Below are 23883 nucleotides of genomic sequence, written 5' to 3'. Positions count from 1 at the left end.
CTCCTACTCTCACTCTCCTCGTCTCCCAGTTCAGAACTTCAGATCAATTTTGATTCCACCTTCCAGAGTTCCAGGCTCCAGCCACCGAGTCACCCCCCCTTTTCAGAGTTTCAGTCCGCCTGAGATTCATTGATAATTGGGAATGGGTTGAATCGATTGATGAGATTCATTGATATTATGCAGGTCAAAAAAAAAAAAATTTGGGTTTCGCCCAAAAACTTGCCACAATAAATTTAGCCCACCCCATTGTCGAATCCTAGCTACGCCGTGAGAAATGAGAAAAATCATTATGAGTTTATGACTGAGAAACAGGGGATCGATCAAAGTGACTTTGAAAATGTAGATATTATTGAGAGAGCAGTTCTTGTGATTGCAGCCGAAACTAGAATGGTATAGCATATATGTTATATCTTCCTTGGCATGTATTACTGTTACAGCAGAACAAACAAAAGGGGAAAATAGCTATATTTATTCCTTGGCATGTATTACAGTTACAGCAGAACAAATACAAGGTGAAAATAGCTATATTTATTGAAGACTGAATCAAAGGCCAAGATCATATCCTACAGAAATGAAACCCATAAAAAGAGCTGCAAAAGAAGAGGATGCTTCAGCACCACAACTCCTCCTGCAGAAGCGTCCTTGAAGAACTTGATCTTTATTTTGTTTAGAGTGGCTAGAGCCTCTTGCATATTTATCCTCCCTTCTGGTGATTCGGAGGAACAAGCTAGAGCTAATCTCATAATTGATGATAAGCACTCCCTATTTTTCTCAAATTCACGATCCCCTTCTTCAATCCCAAGTAAGTTGGCATCCACAACATCAAGTAATGGTGAATTTGCAACCCATTGCTTCAAACTCATGTCCCCAAACATCACATTTGTTGGCTTCTTTCTCGTGAATGTTTCCATCAGTACAATACCAAAACTGTAAACATCCCCTCTTCTAGTAACTATTCCTTCCATTCCATACTCTGCAACATACAAATGTGTAATTTTTTTTTCAAATATAATAAAAATTAAACGTTAATGTTCTCATAATGAAGGACAATACATGTAAAGTTGAAGATAAACTAGCATTAGTTCTTTACCTGGGGCCATATATCCAATTGTGGCTTGAGTGATGGTTCGGGTCAACGAATCTCTTCCACACAAGAGTTTTGCAATGCCAAAGTCAGCTACATGTGCACTCATATCCTTATCCAGAAGGATATTGCTGGGCTTCAAATCACAATGAACAATAGGTGTTCCATAGCCATGATGAAGGTATTCCAATGCCGATGCAACATCTATCATAATACTCAACCTCTGCAGGATGTTCAAAGAAAAGTTTAGAGAATACAACCACTTCTCAAGGCTCCCATTAGGCATGTAGTTCAGTACCACGGCTTTGAAATCAATTTGACTACAACAACTGATGATTTTGATAAGATTTCGATGACGAATGTTGCCTAGCATTTCACACTCAATGCATGTCGAAACTCTTAAACGCCCCTTCTAGCTGTAAATTGAAAACCTTTACGGCCACATCTATCCCATCAGAAAATGTTCCTTTATATACTGAGCCAAAACCACCACTGCCAAGTAAGTTGCTTTCATTAAATGCATTTGTTGCTCTAACAAGTTCGAGGTACGAAACTCTTCTATGTAGAAGTTGAGGTAACAATGTAATCTCTTTTGCAGCTTCCACATTCTTTCTTCTGCGTAGTATCACTATCCAAATGAAGGTAGCTATGAACAATGCTGACAAGATCCCTGATATAATGGACTTCAAATGTGCTTCAAATGTTCTATTATTGCATGATGGGACAAGGAATCGGGATGCACCACGGAGTTCCCCGCTCGAAACAAATGATTGAGCAGAGAGGTTTTGGAAAGGTCCGCTCGTTGGAATTTCTCCTTGGAGTTTGTTGAAAGACAGATTAAAAATTTTGAGATATTTGAGCGATTCAAATGACTTTGGAATCAATCCAGACAGATTGTTTATGGATAAATCTAAAATTTCCAAGCTGAGCGACTTGCCAAGTGAATTAGGAATAAGGCCTTCGAACTTATTATTCTCCAAGGAGAGCTTGACCATGCTTTGTAGATTCCCAATGCTGCTCGGTATGCTACCGGATAAGTGGTTGTTTGATAAATCTATCTCTATAATAACTTTAAGATTACCAACATCTTCCGAGAGAGATCCACTTAGATTATTCGATGACAAGTATACATACAAGAGATCTGAAAGTCCCCACAAGTTAGTTGGTATTGTTGAATTCAACAAATTGGACCCTAAATCTAGAGCTCTTAGTGCGGTGGCTAGATGACCCAAACAAGAAGGTATAGAGCCAGAGAGCTGGTTACCATGCAAGCTTAATACAAAAAGGTTTTGTAGTTCACAAAGTTCATCCGCGATGTGTCCTTGAAAGCTGTTACCGTCCAAACTCAAAACTTGGAGATTTTTCAGTGTTCCTATTGAGGTTGGAATTGATCCACTTAATTTGTTGTCATGCATGTTTAAGATTGTCAAGCTGCTCAAGTTGCCTATATCATCAGGAATATTACCTCTCATGTTGCAGTTGTATAGATAAACATTCTGAAGTGATGAAGAGAGATTCCTAAAGGAAATAGGGAGGTTGGCATTTAATGGGTTTGTATCAAAGGCCAAGCGCTTCAAATTTTTTAGATTTGCCAAGCAAGAGAGGACATTTACTTCCGGAGTAGTAGTATCAAGAGTTAAATTATTCTCAAATAAGGAAAGCCACTCAAGGTTTGTTAAGGCACACAGCGTGTTAGGAATAAAGCCCGAGAGAAAGTTCCTTCCCAATTCTAGGAACGTGAGCTGAGAAGCATTAGAGATGGATTTGGGGATTACTCCGCTGAGTTTAATTTCTCCCAGGAAGAAATTTTGGAGGTTTGGAAGCCCAAGACCTATGTTTGTTGGGAGGTTGCCTGAGAGCTGATTACTAGTTAGATCAATGGTCACTAATGTGGACTTGTTGAAGATTGTGGTTGGGATGTGACCATTCAGATTATTAAAACCGAGGTACAATAACACTAAATTTGGAAGACGACCAATCTCATCTGATACAGTACCTGCCCCAATAATATAATGAGTCAGTTACAAAAATCGACACTTTATTTTCAAATTAATTAGATGACATATATACAACTAATCTCATATAGGAATGATAAAACTAAATGTTGATTTTTTTTTTTGTTTCATATAAAGTAGTTAAGAAATAAATCGTGATGAATGGTACATGTACCTGTCAAATTGTTATCCATAAGAATGGGAAATTGATAAAACAATAAGTATATATTAAAACACTACACGATATATATGCATATGACTAGATAGTTTTTTCGCCAACATCATGTTCACAAGGGAAATTGATTGAAAGAAAAATAAAATTGTACACCTAGTCAGGGGGGACTACCTGTGAAATTATTATCAAAAAGGTAGATCTCTTTCAACGTTGTTAAATTTCCAATTTCTCTCGGTATACTACCTGTTCACATATAAATTAACAAATAATTGGGACCAATGTTGAAGTGTAATGGTCATAATGATCGACCTTATTATAATTTCAGATAAGAGCCAGTTTGTACCTGATAGTTGGTTAGATCTCAAAGAAATTACTTGCAGTGCAGATAAGTTGAAGATGGTCGCTGGTATAGACCCTGAAAGTTATTACCGTATAAATACAACTCTTGAAGTTTGGATAAGGCCCCACCACTAATAAATCATGATGAATTGTACAAGTACCTGTCAAATTGTTTTTGGCAAGATAAACCTGCTTTAATTGGGTTGCGTTCCCAATATCTTTGGGTATGTTTCCGCTGAACTTGTTATGCTCCAAGCTTAATTCAACAAGTTGTTTGCATTGCCAAAATATGGATGGAAGTGGACCTTCAAGCTGGTTATCACCGAAATTCAAAATTTGAATATGAGGAAGATTCTGGCACATATTGTCTGGAAGTCTACCCTTCAAGTTGTTTCCAAATAGAGTCAAAGTAATCAAAGAAGACATGTTGAAAACAACCATAGGAACATTTCCTTCTAGGACATTTTCTTGCACATACAACTTCTCCAATTGATCTAAAGCGCCGATCTCATTTGGAATTTCTAAAAGAAAGATAAACTGAATATGCGTAAATATCAGAACATTGCATGATATATACGCATGTGATTAGCTAGTTTTTTCTTCAACATCGTCTTCTCAGGGATTTTGATTGAAAGAAAAATAAAAGTGTACACCTAGTCAGGGGGCATACCTATGAAATTATTATTATCAAGGTAGATCTCCTTCAATGTTGTTAAATTTCCAATTTCTCTCGGTATACTACCTATTCACATATAAATTAACAAATAACTAGGACCAATGTTAAAGTGTAATGGTCATAATGATATCGAACTGATTATAGTTCCAAATAAGAGCCAGTTTGTACCTGATAGTTGGTTTTTTTTTTTTTTTTTTTTAATTAATGTTTCTCATTTCAGAATATATTTGGAAAAAGAATAGTAAAACTATGGCTATACATGAAACTGACATAATTTGCTGAACCGGGAACAAATGTTACCACGATCAGCCCCTCTAATCCAAGAATATTAAGGACGGAGGCTAATAAGATGATAGCCCCATGGGTAACATATCATTATGCTTATCTTGTTCATTTTAATGCTGATGTTACCAATGAAAACATTACAATGATGCAGCTTCTGGTTCCTCAGTCTGAAAGTAATTACATGATACAGCTTGTCCCTCACTCTGGTTGTCTGCTGTAACTTTTTCAAGTTTTTCAGCATCAGGGAGGCTCCTTAGCACCTCATGAAGATACCATGATGCAAATGCATCAGTGGCAGCATACTGCAGCTGCTCTTTTGATAAATATTTGGTCTCCCAGTTACCCAATCGAATTTTTTTGGGCTTCAAAAGCTGTTTACAAATGAGCTTCTCAGTTAGGGATGCAAGACCCCAATTTTGTGAATCTCCAAGCTTATGATTAGCCAGATATGAAAGATCCTCCACAGCTTTAATAGATACATTATAATCCTTGAAAACCTTAACAGCATCATTAGCGATACCAGCTCCAACCTTCAAAATCGAAGAACTTTCAAGAAGTAACTGCAGACTTCGAGGAATTCCAGAATGAATGATATGCATCACATGACAACAACTTGTGTCTCCACATATCTGCAGGACTGCAACCTTCCCAGGTGGAACACCTCTTTGGAATGTGGGTTTCCACTCAATATCAAATCCAACTGCATTTTGACCCATTTCGTTTTTCTTTGCTTTCACAGTCTTTAAAATCTCCATGGCAGCTTTCTCCACTTCAACTGCAGTCCTGCTATATGTAACCTGACCTCCAAACTTCAACACAGGATATCTCATCCTTATATTGGCAGCTTGACGGCAAGGCGAGAGAGCGAAGGCGTTTGGATGCTGGAGAGCGAGAACTGAACTCGGCAGTCGGCGCCGGGCGCTCTGGGACTGGTCCGTGACTTCGTCGTCGGGATTGGAGCGTCGCTTTTTGGAGAGAGAAGAAGTCGCAGCGGCTTCGAATGCGGCTTCAATGGCTTGGAGGTCTTCCTCTGTGAAGGGCTCATCCCATTCGGATTCCGATAAGGTGGTGCTGATGGCTTTGCCTTTGTTGTCATTTTGAGATTGCGAGCGCTCCATCACGCCATTCCATTCATTTCTCTTGGTTATTGCTCAAAGAAATTACTTGCAATGCAGATAAGTTGAAGATGGCCGCTGGTATGGAACCTGAAAATTTATTACCGTACAAATACAAGTCTTGAAGCTTGGATAAGGACCCAAACCATGACGGAATGATCCCTGAAAACTGGTTAAATGTGAAACTAATCAACTTCATTATGCGCAAACGACCCAACTCTGAAGGTAAGGTACCGTGAAAACTGTTATTTGTGACTCGCAACTCAACAAGAAATGATAGGTTGCCTAGCTCCGGAGTAATGGTGCCGGTGAGACAAAAATAAGAGATATTCAAGGTTGTGACTCGATGATGGTGTTTACCACAAGCAACGCCAACCCAGTTGCAAACAAGAGTGGTGGTTGACCAGTTGGTCAAGATCAAGTTATGAGGGTCACTGGTGATACGGGCTTTGAGAGCAAGTAGAGCAGATTGGTCTGTGGTGATGTTGGTTTGTTTTGTTGCCATAGTTAAGCAGCTAGCCGCCATACAACAAGAGTAGATGAGGAAGAACCAAGTGCTCTCCATTGTATAGGTGAATATGGTTGCGGGATTTGGATGTGCAAAATGTGTGGAATATATAGTACGTTGAGACTGGAAAACCAAGAAGAGGTCGAGGTCGAAGTTACCAGAGACACCGGTGAGACTTGGTTAATGGCTTCCATTAATTTCTTGCAGCACCTGGCGGGAGTCCACCACTAAGAAAGAGTTGGGCTGGGTGCGCCTTTGTGAGTGATTAATGGATTTGGAAAAATAGATTTGGAAATCAACTATTGTATTCTATGCGTCCTCACTATTCACCAGACGACCAAAAGGAGACCAGAGCATTTTTTTTGCTTCAAGAAGCGTGAATTACACATATCTGATGAGATGAAGATGTCAGACCAACAAAAAAAAAAAAAAGATTAGATGCAAGCCCAAAGAAGCGTGAATTACACATATCTATGACAGTAGAAAACGTTTTTCTACAAAGAAGAAGAATACATCATGTCATGGGAAGACACGAACCCTTACCCCATACAAAAATAAGGGACTCCCTTCCAAGAAGAAAGAAAAGCAAATAGACTCATGAAACCTAAAATTTGGAAGACCTAAACAGTCTCTTGTACAAAAAGAACTTGCGAATGGTGGAACTAAGTCCCACCAAATCATTTCAAATAAAGAAGTGCCAAAATTAACTAAAACATCAGCAACTTAATTACCTTCTCAGTTATAATTAATTAACTAACTATCATATGTTAGTTTGTACTCATTGATAAGTTAGAAGATAAACTATTTCAATCATTAAAATTTTTGTGATCCAATGAAGGTAAACTCATTCATACGGAAGAAACGTTAAAAGTAGGATGAACAAGATATAAACAAAAGCATTAACAGGCTTTACTCCACTAACCACCATAAAATCTCCCATTGGTTATCATCATGATCATAGAGCCACTGACAGATCTACTCCACCAATCACCATAAAATCTTCAATTGGTTATCATCATGATCATGGGGAGTGCTAGATGTGTGTTAGCCACACTCAGCTATGTGGCAGTTTTTTTATCTTGGTAAGGGGCTACAGTAGTCAGAATGTTTATCTCTCCTCGTGCATATTTTCTCTCCCCATTTTAAGAGTCTAATCCGAATCAAGGCTTCAACATACTGAAACAACACAGCCAAAATCCCGAATAATCTAATACCCAACGCCAAAACTCTCTGGATCTGAAAATTCTGTTACTCCCGGATCCTCCCATAACCCAATTCCAGATCAGATTCAATCTCCGACTCGGTGGCGGCGCAATGGAAAAGGTCGAAACCAATACTGCATTATTTTCCATTTAAACCCTTCAAGCAATAATCCAGTCTTTCTGAAACCAATACTGCAGAATTAAGTGGGTACTGGTTTCATTTGGGCACATAATGTACTAATTCACTCACACTCCCAATTTATCATCTTGATACATATGAATTCGCTAACTACCATCTAAAGCTGAGTTGGGATTTAATTAGAATAGGTATAGTACATACTACCCAGAAAAGAAAAGAAAAAGAAATAACTTAATATATCAAAAATCAAATCAAAAACCAAAATTTCCCAATTAATTCCATCAATTAATCATCAATATTCAACAACTCATTGGAGGAAGATCATAGCCCTTTTCATCCCCCACCGAGTTCATCTTCTTCGTGTATTTCCTCTTCCTCTCTATCTTCTTCGGGTTCCTCTGCTTCATCATCTTCAATATCGTAGTTGGCACCGCATCTGATTCTTTCTCAATCTAGATAAACACCCAGTTCTTCGCCTTGGTGGATTACCTCTTCCTCTCTATCTCCGTCTCGACCTTGATCAGAGACGTCGTTCTTCATCAGAGCGGTGTTCGAAGTCATAGGAAAGAGGGTGCCTTTGGGCTCGCCGATTGGGACCAGTCCTAGCCCATCGAGCTTCTTGAAGTCCAAACATTTTCTGTTGAGCTTCCCACACAGAGGGTAAAATGGACAAACACAATATGCATATGAGGAGAGAGAAATACGTTGATTGCTTTAATCCCTTAACAAATAAAAAATTGCCACATGACTGAGTGTGACTAATACACACTCAACCGAGTGTGGCTGACACACACTCAACCGAGTGTGTATATAGCACTCTAGGGGCGGGCAGAAACCTAACCGAAGGGCAAAAACCGGCCGAACCGGCCCGGAAAACCGGCTCGGGGACCGAACCGGATGAAAGCAATGTGAAAAATTGACTTGACCGCACCGGACCGGATTTTTCCGGTTCGGGACCGGGTTCACCTTGTGAACCTACAGAAAAAAACCGGACCGCCCGCATATGTAATATTTATTAAAATAAATATTATTTTTAAATAGCTGTCGATTTGTTATTGGTGCAAAACAGGTTACACATACTCTCTTATGCACCGGATTGCTCTCGATCATTATCAAACCCTAGCTGACTTAGTCAGCCCCTCATTTCGAGTCTTCACTCTTCACCTCTCTACCTCATCTCTCTCGACCTTCACCTCTCTCTCTCTCTCTCTCTCTCTCTCTCTCTCTCTCTCTCTCTCTCTCTCTCTCTCTCTCTCTCTCTCTCTCTCTCTCTCTCTCTCTCTCTCTCTCTCTCTCTCTCTCTCTCTCTCTCTCTCAACAGCCGCTCTTCTTAGCTCTCACTTCTCACGCCGTCGATCTCCGACCGAGGACGTCGTCTGATCTCTTCTCTGGATGGAATCGTTAGGGAGAGTTGCTTGCTTCTTCAGTCATGATTCTCTGTTTTCTATTGAAGATTTGTTGTGTTCTTCTCCCAATTGTGTGATCTAGAGGTTTTGTTGGCCTATCTCCTTTTGCTTTTGTTTTGCCAAATTTTAAACCTTGCATTTATTTGATTCTGTTGGAATTTCCCCTGTTTTTTTTTTTCTTACAGAGTGTTTGATAATTGGTTTTCCTTGGTTTTCCTTTACAGAGTGTTTGATAATTGATTGATAATGACTGTTTCAGTGTTTTATAATGGGTGTTTGATGATTGTTAATTGATTGTTTCATTGTTTACTGTTATTGAGCTACTAGTACAGCAAATTAGTTGAGCATCGCAAAGACGCAAACTACTGCTGGAACTTGGAAGTTGGAACTTTGATTTATGTTTGTGCTGCATGTTAGCTATTTGGGTTGGAAACAGATTGTTAGACTGTTGGAACTTTGATTTAGTTTTGAAAATTGCTTTTTGGTTTGAAATGTTGAACAGTTGGATCAAATTGTTGATATTTGATAGTTGATTTGCAGGTTTGACAGATTGTTAATGTTATTTGTCTAGTTGAGAACTTGAGATGTTGATGTCATGAATAGGTTATTTGAATTGTTCATTACTTGATTTAGTGAACAGATTATGAGTGGGTTATTTTGTTGATATTTTGATAGTAATGGTTACTCATTTTAGGATAGCTAAATTTGTCGACTTTGGTTGAAAATATGTGAAAAAAAAGAAAGTCGAACACAACCGAAACCGATCCGCAAAACGGTGTAACCGAAGTAAGTGGTGTAGGTTTTTAAAATGCGGTTGCGGTTTTAAATATTGCACAACCGAATGAAGCGGTTCGGTTGCGGTTTTGGCCCAACATCGATCCGCACCGAACCGCGCCCACCCCTATAGCACTCCCCATGATCGTATGTAATGCGGGGTAAGTTATTACTATTGTTAAGGGTCATATATTTTCCACATATTTACCCAAGCAGTCATTTTTCAATGTACTTATCAGTTACCACCAGCAAGTCTTTCTCATTTGGAACTTTTTACATTCCACTTCCACACGGGAGCGGTCAGTTTGCAAAGTCCTCAATTGAAACGCAAGTTTGTGTGCATAATTGTACTAACATTTGCCTGCCTTGACCCCAAAAGTAGTATACTTCATGGAGAAAAAAAAAATCATGTAATTGATCTCATGAAGCACTTAAGAAATATGATGCTGCTTGAAGCTGGATTTGTATTATAGAATGTTTGTAATATATACTTGAAGATTCAAACGTGTTGGAGAAGCTTATTGTAATGGTGAACAAAGTGGACATATTCGAAAAGGCTCTTTGTCCAGACTAATTTAAAGTCGTCGATGTATACGGCCATGCAATCGTATCAGATTATTTTGTTTAATGAAAGTTAATGAGATGTCTCTTTGCAAACCCATAAGTTTCTCTGAAGTTTCCAATACTCTGTTTCTAGTGCTCAGCTCTATACACTAATAGTTGTGGGTTTGTGCTGGTACAGCTGCTATAGTTAAACAACAATATAGAAGGGAGAAGCAAATCTCTCTTTTGTGTGAGAATGGCTGGAGATCAATAGGTCAATGTACGTATATCTACAAATTAAGAGAATTTTTTTTCTGTGTTCTTTGAAATTTAAAGCAATTGAGAAAATAGGAATGTACCATATATATTTCTTAACTAGTCCATAAGAAATAATTCAATAAATAGTGATGAAGGGTACATGTACTTGTCCAATTGTTTTCTTTAAGATCCACCTGTTTTAACTGGGTTGCGTTCCCAATATTTTTGGGTATCCTTCCACTGAAGTTGTTACGCCACAACGCTAAATCAACAAGTTGTTTGCATTGCCAAAATATGGATGGAAGTGGACCTTCAAGCTAGTTAATTATGACTGAAATACAACTCTTGAATATGAGAAAGATTTTGGCACATATTGTCCGAAAGTCTACCCTTCAAAGTTGTTTCCATGTAGAGTCAAAGTAATTAAAGAAGACATGTTGAACAGAACAACATTTCCTTCTAGGGCATTTTCTTGCACATACAATGTCTCCAGTATCTCTAGAGCACCAATCTCATTTGGAATTTATGAAAGAAAGAAAGTAAGTAAATATCATAACACTGCATCATATATGTGCATATGATTAGCTAGTTTTTTCGCCAACATCGTCTTCACGAGAGAAATTGATTGAAAGAAAAATAAAATTGTACACATAATCTAGGGTGCCTACCTATGAAATCATTATAACCAAGGTAGATCTCCTTCAACGTTGTTAAATTTCTAATTTCTCTTGATATACTATCTATCCACATAAAAATTAAGAAATAACTGAGATCAATGTTAAAGTGTAATGGCCATAATGATATTAACATGTTTAGAATTCCAAATAAGAGACCGTCTGTACCTAATAGTTGGTTATGCCTGAAATCAATTATTTGTAGTGCAGATAAGTTGAAAATGGTCGCTGGTATGGAACTTATAAATTTATTACCGTAGAAATACAACTCTTGAAGTTTGGATAAAGACCCAAATCATGCTGGAAAGATTCCTGTAAACTTGTTGTATCCCAAGCTAATAAGTTTCAACGGGCGCAGGCAAGCCAATTCTTGGGGCAAGAAACTAGGGCTGGGCTCGGGTCGGGCCGGGCCCGGAAATTAGTGAGACCGAGACCGAACCCGAAACTGTCGGTTCGGGTTTTTTTCTGAAATGAAAACCGACAGAAACCGAACCCATTCGGGCCGGTTCGATTTTTCAGGCTTTTCGGGCCCAAAATGCCCAGTTCATTGAGGCTTCAGCTTTGCCTGTTTTGCCAGTTTTCCAAAGACAGTTCTGGACTTGTAGCTGATTTGCCACTCATTTTGGTACCTGCATCAAATTAACACAAGAGATTGCAGAACCAACCAAACTTCAATGGAAAAAATTAATCTGCCACCAGTCGCCGACTCCAAAGTCCAAACCCGTCGTGACCGACGACTCGACGAGGTCCACCGCGTCTTCAAGAGCTTCGACTCCAACGGCGACTGCAAGATCTCAACCTCGGAGCTCGGCAACGTCCTCCCTTGGCTCCAACGTCCCTGAGGACAAGCTCCAGCGCGTGATGGTCGACCTCGGTGGTCCACTGGGATCGTCGGCGACGGCGAACTTCTGGAGGGAGATTTGAGGGAGAGTGGCGGATTTCACAGACGGAGGCTTTGAGAGTTTGAGGCTTGAGGCTTTAGTTTCGAGAGAGAGAGAGGGAGTGAGGGACTGATGGAGGCTGAGAGAATGAGAGGCTGAGAAAATGAGAGGCTGAGATCGGGTTCGAGTTACCCTAATTTTTTTTTTTAATATTTAATATATTAATATAACACCCAATCATAGATAGACAAGTGGCAACTCAGGTCTCAGGGTATATATGGGTCGGGTTCGGGCTTTCGGTCTCTTCATATTTGAAACCCGAGACCGAACCGAGATAATATTTTCGGGTCGGGCCCTAGACCGAACCGATATTTTCAAAATCAAAACCGAACCGATTCGGGCTTTTTGGGTCGGTTCGGGTCGGTTTTCGGGTTTTTCGGGTCCAGACGCCCACCCCTACAAGAAACGGTGAAAGCTATTATTTGTGATGTCGAGATCAACAAGAAATGATAGGTTGCCTAACTCCGGAGGAATGGTCCCTGCGAGACCAAAGTATGAGAGGTTCAAGGTTGTGGCTCTAAGGTGGCGTGCACCACAAGTAACGCTAACCCAATTGCAAATAGGAGTGGTGGTTGACTAATTGGTGAAGATCAAGTTACGAGGATCACTGGTGATACGGGCTTTGAGAGCAAGAAGAGCATATTGATATGTGGTGATATTGGTCTGTGGTGCTGCCATAGTTAAGCAGCTAGCCGTGTAAAATCCCAGGAATAACAACAGTAAAATAGCTGCGGAGAATGTGTTCACCGCAGTAGATGGAAACACAAATAACTCACACAAGACTAACTAACCAAGAGAGAAAACTGAGGAAGAGAACTTTATTGATATCTCAATCACTGCTACTTCCACACATCTACCTCAAAACAAACTCTCATATTTAAAGAGAGTTACTGTCTTACACAAAATACTAAGACACTACATGAAGTCTCTAGAATGGAACATTAAAACACAACTACCAACTACCTCGGAATATGAAAAGTTCACAGACTAGAAAATTCCAGAGGTAACTCAAAGATTACTAAGTAAATTGTAATGGCCTTGGTAAATGATAATGGGCTTGGTTTAATTTCCAACAGCCTCCCTTAAACCAAGCTCATTGTACTTCTTCATTCCCATCATCCTCTTCAGCTTCAGAAAGGCATCTGCTTTAAGAGACTTTGTAAAAATATCAGCAGCTTGATCTTTGGATCGACAAAAGTGAACTTCAACTTGTTTCTCATTCACCAAGTCAAGAATATAATGAAACTTCACCCAAGCATATTCATTTCTTCCATGAAACACTGGGTTCTTTGACAGTGCAATTGATGCCTTATTGTCACAAAAGATCTTTGTAGGAAATTCTTGTTCTTGCTGTAGGAAGCTAAGCATTCGACGCAGCCATACTGCTTGAGTAGCACAACTAGTTGATGCAGTGTATTCTGCTTCGGCAGTAGAAAGAGTCACCACCTGTTGCTTCTTTGATGACCAAGAGAAAACTCCATAACCAACATGAAAAGCATATCCTGAAGTGCTTTTTGCATCCTCAAAATCACCACCCCAATCACTATCTATATATCCAACAAGCTCAATTGGACAATTTGCAGAGTAAAAGATACCATCACCTTGAGTGCCTTTGATATACTTCAAGATCCTTTTTGCTGCCATCAAATGAGATTGCCGCGGTGACTCCATGAATCTGCTAATAAGCCCTACACCAAATGTAATATCTGGTCTTGTACTAGTCAGATAACGCAAACTTCCAACCAACTGCTTGTAGTGAGTAGGGTTCATGACTTGATACACATTTACGCAAGCGTACGTATCATTGTCAAGATAGGGAAGTATTATGCCCAAAGTTTATCGTACCACGGGGATTAGTGGCTAGCCCACAATCCTTTGGTAGTCGATACTAAAGTCACTAAGCAAATAAAATAAAGGAAAATAAAACAAATAAAAATGCTAATCTAAGGCACCAAGCCTTAGCAATGCTCGGCTTTGATTTTCACCAAAGCCTAATCAAAACTAAGAGCCTAGTGATGAATATTTACAATGAGTCGAAATTCAATATTTTGAGAGATGATTTTAGATTAACAAAAATATAATGAAATGTAAAGCAATTAATAAAAATGCAAATAAATTAATAAAAGTGTAACCAAATAAATGGGAATGTCGGGTGTTAGGGAGGCTCCTTCACCCAAATTCTATGTGTCGGAAGCTAATCTAATGTAGATGCAAATTCCTACTTTGGCGGTAGTCGTATCCAAGGCGGTTCAAGGCTCAAGGACTGAAATTCCCTTTCATGGTATTCCTACTCCGGTTCAAGGGCCATAGAAACTCACTTGGCATGAATTAGAGCCGGTTCAAGGGTCACTAATTCACATCAAGAGGCGTAGAGATCGAGGAATTAGACTACTAAGCGACCCGCCCGCGCAATCACGCAACGGGTGTAAATCACCATGCTTATAACCCCTCGAATACAAAATTGAAGGTTTCTAGCTTAGGAATTATAGGGGGTTAAGCCTCTAACTCCGTCCTAGACATGCTCAAAATACACACCCTAGAGTTGACTAGGCTCCTAGACATGCATTTTAACCTAACAAAAATAGATATAAGCATCCATCATATGAAAATTGCATCATTACATTAAATTAAACATCTTTTACACAAAATTTGAGTTAGGGACACAACCCTAACCCCCAACAAGGAAATTACTCACAACCCATAATCATAGACATCAAAATTACAAAATTCAAATACAAAAGAGAAGAGAAGTGTAGGAGAAAACAAGAATAGTCACAAATAGCTAAAAAGCTAGCATGACTAGTTTTGATTTACAACTCCCACAATTACCCAAGTCTTGAATCTTGTAGAGGAGAAGTCTTTGATGAATTTTTGAAGCTTTGGGTGAGTAAATCTTTCAAATCCCTAAAATAAAACTAAAGAAAATATGGAAAATGGAGGAGAAGATGATGGGAGAAGAGAATGAGAGCAGCCCAAAAGCTGCCCCCTGTTTTGGTGTAGTGCGGCGCTCTGTCTCCCCGTGCGAATAGAATGGTCTAGCAATATATATGGAGGCGCTGATGCAAAGAAGAGAGAATGATAGATAGGGTATGGTGAGGTGTCAGCGTGTGACTGGCTGGGGAGAAAAAGGAAAAGAAGAGAAAGTGGTATGGCTCTGGCACGTGGGTTTCCAACTTCCCATTCTTGCTTAATTAACCACAATGTTTAATTGAGCCCATTAGAGCAACTCCAAGAGCTTCTCTATAATTTTTGTATTATAGGGAAGCAAAAGTCAAAGCTTTAAGCAATTTTTCTTCTTCAACTCCAACAGATTCCCTAGTTTACAGCGATCTCTAAAATCTCCAAATTCTTCCTTAAAATTTTAGAGATTGCTGTAAATTTAGGGAATTTTGTTTTCTCTCTCCTTACTTTCCCTAAAATAGAGAAAGTTATAGGGAATCTGTTGGAGCAAAAGAGGCTCATTTTTCCCTAAAATAGAGAAAAACTAAAATATGGGGAAGCTGTTGGAGTTGCTCTTAACTAGGCTAAACATGCAGCACCATACTCTTTCCTAACTTGTTTAATTAAATTAAACAACCACTTTTTACTTCTTCTTCTATTACCATTTTTCTTTTCTTTTTCAAAAGCCGAAATTATTCCTTAGTTCCGTCATGATGTCGGATATCACACTTTTGTTGTCATTGACCGGCGTTGACCATTTCGTCATTTTGTCGGGACTCCAATTTCCTTCGATTTTCTCTCGTTTCCGTAATTCCGCTTATTTCCTACACAATAAATAAAAATGAATTAATTACATAATAATTAACTTGAGGATTAACTTATTTCTAGTGTTTTAGATATAATTACATGCATCGAAATGCGTGTAATCAGTTCACAAGTTCTCCAGAGCCATTCTTTTCCAACCTTAATCTTTCTTGAACTGGAGTGAGAGCTAGATTGCAAGACTCCATCTTGAACCTTCTGTGAACATCTCTTGCATACTTCCTCTATGAAATAAAGATTCCCTGCTCAGTTTGCAACACCTCAATACCAAGAAAGTAAGACATCAAACCCATGTCAGTCATCTCAAATTGAGAAGTCAAGGCCTCCCTGAATTCAGCTATCAACTTTGTGTTGCTGCCGGTAATTATGAGATCATCTACGTACAGACATACAATAACAACTTCTCCCTGCTGGGTAGTTTTGACATACAAGGTGTGCTCATAAGGACACCTGAGAAAATCATGCTCCATAAAATAAGAATCAATTCTAGTGTACCATGCCCGCGGTGCTTGCTTAAGGCCATATAAAGCCTTTTTCAACTTATAGACCATGTTAGCTTGGCCTTCCTTTACATATCCTGTAGGCTGCTCAACATACACTTCTTCTTCAAGATTTCCATTCAAAAAGGCATACTTAACATCCATTTGAAATATTTTCCAAGAATTTTGAGCAGCAAGAGCAACAATCATTCTCACAATATCAAGTCTAGCAACTGGAGCAAAAACTTCAAGATAATCAATACCTGGCTTTTGTTTGTAGCCTTTCACCACCAGCCTCGCCTTGAAACGATCTACTTCTCCATCTGGCTTGTACTTTGTCTTGTATACCCACTTTACTCCAATGGGTGTTTTTCCCTCAGGAAGAGAAGTCAGCTCCCACGTATCATTTTTCTCAATGGAATGTATTTCTTCATCCTTCGCCTTCAACCAATGTTGATGCTGGCAGGCTTCATCAAATGTGAGGGGATCACAATCAGCATAAAGAGAAAATTCACAATTTCTTCATCAGATGCTTCATTGTCATTACTGATGTGATAGTCTTGGAGACGTGCTGGCAATCGGTGGTTACGTCGAGGGCGACCAAATTCTTCTTCATGAGATGTTTGAGCTGCAGGGATTTGAAGTGAAGATTGTGCTGCAGGGATTTGAACGACAGTAACTTCTGAAGATTGAACTGTCGGGACAACTTCTTCATGTACTTGAAATTCATCATTGATTGGAATAAACGCTCCTGGTGTGCTTTCTTTTGAAGACCAATCCCACTTGTTCTGATCATCAAAGATAACATCACGGCTGACAATCACTTTCTCCGTCTTGGGATTATACAGCTTGTACCCCTTTGTAACATTGATGTAGCCAATGAAGATGCATTTTTCGGCCTTGTCATCAAGCTTCTTTCGAATATGATCAGGTACATGTGCATATGCAATGCATCCAAACGCCCTCATATGTTGAATATTTGGCCTCCTTCCACTCCATACTTCATAAGGAGTTTTTCCATCAACACTGCTGCTGGGAGATCTGTTCAAAATATATACTGCACAAGCAACGGCTTCCGCCCAAAAATACTTTGGCAAATTCTTAAGTTTCAACATACACCTTACCATATCCATGATGGTTCTGTTCTTTCTCTCTGCTACGCCATTTTGCTGCGGTGTGTACCGGGCTGTCAACTGATGCTTGATTCCATTCTTCCGCAAGAAATCATCACACACAATATATTCCTGCCCTCTATCAGTTCTCAACACCTTGATTTTCTCCCCACTCTGTTTTTCAACATAAGCTTTAAAGCTCTTGAATGTATCACAGGCCTCCGATTTATTCTTCAAGATGTACACCCCGGTCTTCCTACTCAAATCGTCAATGAAAGTGACAAAGTACTTTCCACCACCATAAGAAGGGACTTCAACACTGCACAAATCAGAATGAATAATCTCCAACGGCATTTTTGATCTATGGACCTTCCTTTTAGGAAAAGGATCTCTGTGCTTCTTCCCAATCACACAAGTCTCACATACTTGATTTGGAACAGAAATTGGAGGCAATCCAGAGACTAAATTCTTCCGAGCAAGCAAGTTTAGGCTATTGAAATTTAAATGCCCAAAACGCATATGCCATAATCAATTATCTCCAGCAGTAGAAGAGCTAAAGCAAGGTAAATTCTCACAATCAGCATATAAAGGAAACAGACGATTTGGGGTCATGTTTACCTTGGCTATTTGCCTTTGCTGCGGGTCTTCGATGGTGAAGACTCCTCTGTAGATCCTCATATCATATCCCTTCTCAGACAACTGCCCCACACTTAGTAAATTGTGGCGAAGACCAGGTACATAATACACATCAGATATGCTATTGTTTTGCCCTTCCTTCAACTTGATGGACACTTTGCCTTTTCCATTCAACGGCATCTTTGCCGCATTGCCAAATGTGATCTCTGATGTTATGGACTCGTTTAGTTCAGTGAACAAGTCCTTATGGCCACACATATGGTTGCTACATCCTGTATCCAAGAACCACTTGGTTTTTTCTCGACCATTCACAGCATTAAAAGCCAGCAGCAGATTCTCTTCATTATCAGCTTCATTCTCTGCAATCTTGACATGGAACTCTGACCTCCTTCTCTGATTGCACTCCGTTTTGTAGTGGCCATACTCCTTGCAATTAAAACATTGAACCCTGGACTTATCCCGTGGTTGGCTCCAATTGTAGCCTTTTCCTCTTCCTCTTCTTGCTCCAAATCGGTGATTTGATCTTCTCTTGTAGCTTGAATTCTGGTTTCTTGTTTCACGGCGGTAGCCTCCCTCACTGCGGTAACCTCCTTCACTGCGGTGCGTCAAATTTCTCTCCTTCTTCAAATTCAACTGAGTCTCTAATGCTTCTTCGATTGCAACCTCTGACTTCTCATTTAGCCTCTGCTCATAAGCTTGGAGAGAACCCATAAGTTCATCCACCGTCACGGCAGTGAGATCTCTTGACTCCTCTATTGCTGTGACTTTACCTTCGAACCGCTCTGTTAAAGTCCGAAGAATTTTCTCCACAACTTGCAGATCCGCTATAACCTCTCCGTTGGCTCTCATCTGATTCACAGTTGCTAAGGTGCGTGAGAAGTAATCAGAGATGCTCTCCTTTTTCTCCATCTGCAAAAGCTCAAACTGCCGCCGTAAAGTCTAGAGCCGAACCTTTTTCACCTTATCTTGTCCCACATAGCTATTAATGAGACAATCCCAAGCCTCCTTCGCGGTAGCAGCATGTGCAATCTTTTCATAAATCTCTGAATCAATGGCTCCATAGATATACATCAGGGCTCTGCTATCTTTCTTCCGATTCTTGATTAACTCCTCTCTCTGGTTCTGTGTGAGATTAGCCTGATCTCCTGGATCTCTGAATCCATCGATTACAACCTCTGTGTATTCCATCACCTTGAAGAAAAGCTCCATCTGGGCTCTCCAATGTTGAAAGTTGCCCTTCCCGTCAAATTTACCGACTGGGCACTGCGAGAACTCGACCCTGTTGGCCATCCTTGAACCACCACCAGCTCTTCACACCTCTGGGCTCTGATACCATATGTAAAATCCCAGGAATAACAGCAGTAAAATAGCTGCGGAGAATGTGTGTGCGCAGTAGATATAAACACAAATAACTCACACAAGACTAACTAACCAAGAGAGAAAACTGAGGAAGAGAACTTTATTGATATCTCAATCACTGCTACTTCCACACATCTATCTCAAAACAAACTCTCATATTTAAAGAGAGTTACTGTCTTACACAAAATACTAAGACACTACATGAAGTCTCTAGAATGGAACATTAAAACACAACTACCAACTACCTCGGAATATGAAAAGTTCACAGACTAGAAAATTCCAGAGGTAACTCAAAGATTACTAAGTAAATTGTAATGGCCTTGGTAAATGATAATGGGCTTGGTTTAATTTCCAACAAGCCGCCATACAACAAGAGTAGACAAGGAAGAACCAAGTGCTCTCCATTGTATAGATGAATATGGTTGCAGATGATTTGGATGTGCAAAATGTGTGAAATATATAGTCCGTTGAGACAGTAAAACCAAGAAGAGGTCGAGGTCGAAGAGTTACAGGAGACGCCGGTTAGTATTAATTAATTGCTTCCATTAATTTCCTGCACCACTAATAAAGAGTTAGGTTGGGTGCGTGATTAAGAAGAAAATCTATTTAATATAAGAAAAAGAGATTTGGAAATTGTCTCGCGTTCAGCAAGAGACAACCAAAGAGACTTGAGCATTTTTTTTGTTCAAGAAGCGAGTATTACGCATATGTGATTAGATGAAAGATGTCAGACCAAAAAAAGAAAAAACAACAGATGAAGATGATTTACTATATAATATCCATGACTGGCAAAGCCCAATCAACTCCTCATGACCAACCCACGGAGTCGAAAAAATTTGGGCGGATCAGGGGCGTGGAGGCAACGACCTGCTAGGCCTATAGCCAAGGTCCGACCCTAAAATCCACATAATAGTTTCACTATGAAATAAAAAATAGATCACTTTTCGAATCACCGTCACAACTGTTTAAGGAAAACTGAATTGAGAGAGAATTGAGTCGTATTTTCATTGATAATAGGAGTCTCTTTATATAGAGGATTACAAGATATAGAATCAGAGTTGTACAAGGAAAGATAATCGTAACTCTATTACAACTAGGTCAAGTAACCTAGAGTTTGGGCTAGACACATATTCTGGATTTACTTGAGTACTGCCCATTTGTGTCGCCCAAACTAGGGCTATCAATTCCGACCCGACCCAATAACACGACTCGAAACCCACACGAAATAAAGCGGGTTGAACCCACACGATTAAAAAGTGGGTCAGCCATGGGTCAACCTGCCATGACCCATTTAATAAATGGGTCGGCCACGGGTCAACCGGCCAACACGAAGTGAACCCGTATAACTCGATTATGCTATACTTCATCCTGAAATTTTAGACATTGGGAGTATTTGATCATAGGATTAGACAATTTGAAATATTTTGCTTTATAATTATTGGATTTAATTATTTATGAATTATATATAATTATTTATATTCTTCGTCTTGTAGAGTTTTTAGTGAATTTAATCAATTTATGCATTTTTTTAGTTAAATGGGTCGCATTGTTAACCCTTAAATTGGTCATTTTGTCAAACACGACACAACCTATTTATTAAATGGGTTAAGTGGGTAGGAAACGGGTAACCCGTTTAATAAATAGGTTGGGTTTGGGTTTAAATTTTTGACACGATTATTAAATGGGTTGGGTTCGGGTTTGTATCTTGCGACACGACAAATACCTTGACCCGACACGAACCCAACCCGACACGACCCATTGACAGCCCTAGCCCAAACGTGGTGTTCCTCTCGTTGCCTCATTAAAAACCTTGCAAAAACCCAGTGGGACAAAAATAACATCGGTCGAATAAGAAAAATAGCACAACACACCCTTCACGTTTTTTGAGACCATACATGTAGACATCTCCCCCTGATGACAACGGTCATGGGAGTTCAGCAAACCTTGAGAACACGAGATAAATTAATTTAAAATCGTTAGTAATCTATTATGTATGTTTTTTTTTTTTTTTTTTCAGCAAACCTTGAGAACACGAGATAAATTTATTCCAAGAAAGAAGAAGAACAAGATAAAAAAACTCGAGCCTTAAAATGATACAAATGATAATTTCATGTAACAAGGAGCATTATTACATTAGGTGCACGTACAGTTTTGTCTTCTATTTTATTCAAAAAATAAATAAAAATTTACCTTATGTTATATTTTTTCGAATAAGTTATGTCTTCTATTATTCTTATAATCGCTAAATTAACCCTGACTTTTTTTATGTATGCCAAACACATATTGTCAAACACATCCTCTCGTTTGCAACAACATTAACCCAACAAATGAAACATTTATATTTGCGTGACATGAAACATGCACGACCAATTCCGACATTGAGAATTGAGGAAGCTCAACACCAGGAATCGTCTTGTTTGATGATACGACTTTGTTGGACCCTTGATTATTCTTCCATTTCTTGGAGAAATTTATACAACATATATTAGTCCAAAATGGGGGAAAGCATTTCAATAATCCTCTAGTGTCAGAGAAGCAAAAAGCCACAGAATTTAAGCATAATCAGTCAATCATGGTAAGCCAAGACGGGACGTGATTGCTTGATTTTGCTTCCATTTAATTTCTTGCAGCGCGTGGCGGGCCCCACCACTAACCCAACAGTTTGTGCGTGATTGATGGGTGATTGACATGGGCCCCGCCGCAGCCCAAAGCAGATATAAGCAAAAGCATGATTCACATAGTTCAATCAGCTCTTCATGGCCAACCCACCAAGTCAAATAAGGGAAGTCTAAGAAAACTTGGGCCAATCAGGGGCCCTAGCCGTGGAGGCAACGACCTGCTAGGCCTATGGCCAAGGGCCGGCCCTAAACCCATGTAATTGTTTCATTATTGAAATCAAAAATGGATCATCGTCACAACATATTTTTGCGAGAAAATTGATTTAAAATTATTAGTGATTTAATTATAATTATCATACATATATATATATGTATTTTTTTTTTTTTTGACAAACCTTGATAACACAAGAAAAGTATATTCCAAGAAGAAGAAGAAACAAGATAAAATATTAGAGTCTTAAAATGATATCAATGATGATTTCATGTAACATGGAGTATCAATATTTTAGGTCCACATAAAAGTTTGCCTTCTGTTATTTTTATGGTTTCACATATTCATCGAAATTAAGTCGTGAGAAAAAGTCATGCTCTAAATTTTTATTATTTTCTTTTAATAGGCAAAAGTCATTATTGACAGAAATAGCCAAATTACACAGACTTTTTTTTTTTTTTATATATATGGCACACACATATTGTCAAACATATCCTCTCGTGTACAAGAACATTAACCCAACAAATGAACCATTTATATTTGTGTGATGTGAAACATGCACAACCAACTCCGACATTGATAAATCAGGAAGCTCAACATCGTGAATCCTCTGGTCTGAATGTCTGATGATTTGAATTTGTTGGACCCTTGATTATTCTTCCATGTCTCGGGGGAATTTATACAACATAGATAGTCCAAAATGCGGAAAGCATTTCAATAATCTAGTGTTAGAGAAACAAAAAGCCAGAATTTCAGCATAATCAGTCAATCAAGGTAATCACAATAAAATCAATATCTAAGAAAACCATTTTAAATTGTTCCACACAAAAGGAAAAACAATCAAGACTGGCTTTTAGGATCGGGTCAAGATTGAAATATGGTGATCTCCGCAATTAGAGGCACTTTATAGGAAAGCATTTGTGTTATTTTAGTTTTGTCTGACAAACTTTTTTCCCTTCAATGAAACTTACTATCTGGTAAACTCAATGTTTCAGATTCTGCCATCTGCAAAGATGAAAGACATTATATTCTAAAAAAAAAAAAAAAAAAAAAAATGAAAGACATTATTGTTTACTTGACTGTTTCGAACCACAGAAAGAAGATATTATTTTGATAATTCCAGCACTCATAATTGAGTTGAAATGGATCAAGGGAGAGTGAGTCAAATCATCATCACATGCTAATGGGGCCAAAATGCTTCACTTTCACTATCAGTTTCATGAGACTGTGCATGCTTTTCTTTCATTTTTTTCACTACTTAGCTTAGACTCTTAAGCCCACCATGGTAGAAAGCAATCCTGTCTTAACCATAAAATGATTGACAATGATTCACAAGTGGTACGTGGAATGGAATCGTGGACTCAAAGTCTTCGAGAAAATCATTCAGTGTAACCGACACGTTCTTCTAATACTGTATTATTCCACTCAAATGTCACTCCGTATTCAATTCGAAATATGATATATTTTCATTATTGCATGATTTATATGTAACGTCTGATCATGTACGAGTCAAATAATATTTTCTAAGTTCTAACAATAACAACGCGAAAGATTATCATAGATACTCGATGACTCAATATTTTTGCAAAAGTC

The 23883-nt window shown here is 38.9% G+C and overlaps 4 protein-coding genes across 4 annotated transcripts; all 4 read right to left on the bottom strand.

Annotated features, from left to right (window-relative positions):
* Nucleotides 1-563: 563 nt before the first annotated feature.
* Nucleotides 564-4540, bottom strand: LOC133731325 (LRR receptor-like serine/threonine-protein kinase FLS2). The gene is made up of 8 exons (XM_062158725.1): nucleotides 4528-4540; nucleotides 4263-4334; nucleotides 3754-4113; nucleotides 3597-3668; nucleotides 3425-3496; nucleotides 1516-3080; nucleotides 1091-1307; nucleotides 564-973 (listed from the first exon to the last, which is right to left on the bottom strand). Exons 1-8 carry the CDS (start codon nucleotides 4538-4540, stop codon nucleotides 564-566), a joined length of 2781 nt encoding a protein of 926 aa, XP_062014709.1.
* On the bottom strand, nucleotides 4465-5688 carry LOC133729453 (3'-5' exonuclease-like). Its single transcript, XM_062156991.1, has one exon. It carries the CDS (start codon nucleotides 5669-5671, stop codon nucleotides 4691-4693), a length of 981 nt encoding a protein of 326 aa, XP_062012975.1. The 5' UTR covers nucleotides 5672-5688; the 3' UTR covers nucleotides 4465-4690.
* Nucleotides 5685-6173, bottom strand: LOC133731324 (LRR receptor-like serine/threonine-protein kinase EFR). The gene has a single exon (XM_062158724.1). It carries the CDS (start codon nucleotides 6171-6173, stop codon nucleotides 5685-5687), a length of 489 nt encoding a protein of 162 aa, XP_062014708.1.
* An 11821-nt stretch (nucleotides 6174-17994) lies between these two features.
* On the bottom strand, nucleotides 17995-19011 carry LOC133731323 (uncharacterized). Its single transcript, XM_062158722.1, has one exon. The coding sequence runs from the start codon at nucleotides 19009-19011 to the stop codon at nucleotides 17995-17997; it is 1017 nt and encodes a 338-aa protein (XP_062014706.1).
* Between the last annotated feature and the right edge of the window lie 4872 nt (nucleotides 19012-23883).

This window comes from Rosa rugosa, chromosome 2, assembly GCF_958449725.1.
Source record: "Rosa rugosa chromosome 2, drRosRugo1.1, whole genome shotgun sequence".
NCBI classification, from domain to species: Eukaryota; Viridiplantae; Streptophyta; class Magnoliopsida; order Rosales; family Rosaceae; genus Rosa; species Rosa rugosa.
Note: the sequence above shows the minus strand (reverse complement) of the source record. Positions and strands in the feature narration are given on the sequence as shown.

What these genes read in the sequence shown, in the direction of transcription:
- LOC133731325 (XM_062158725.1), bottom strand. An exon ending in TTTTGATAATAATTTCACAG is followed by an intron (nt 3,081 to 3,424) that starts GTAGTCCCCCCT and finishes TTATTGGGGCAG; the next exon opens with GTACTGTATCAGATGAGATT. An exon ending in AATTGGATATATGGCCCCAG is followed by an intron (nt 974 to 1,090) that starts GTAAAGAACTAA and finishes TGTATGTTGCAG; the next exon opens with AGTATGGAATGGAAGGAATA.
- LOC133729453 (XM_062156991.1), bottom strand. Translation starts at nt 5,671, where the DNA reads ATGGAGCGCTCGCAATCTCAAAATGACAACAAAGGCAAAGCCATCAGC.
- LOC133731324 (XM_062158724.1), bottom strand. Translation starts at nt 6,173, where the DNA reads ATGGCAACAAAACAAACCAACATCACCACAGACCAATCTGCTCTACTT.
- LOC133731323 (XM_062158722.1), bottom strand. Translation starts at nt 19,011, where the DNA reads ATGGAGAAAAAGGAGAGCATCTCTGATTACTTCTCACGCACCTTAGCA.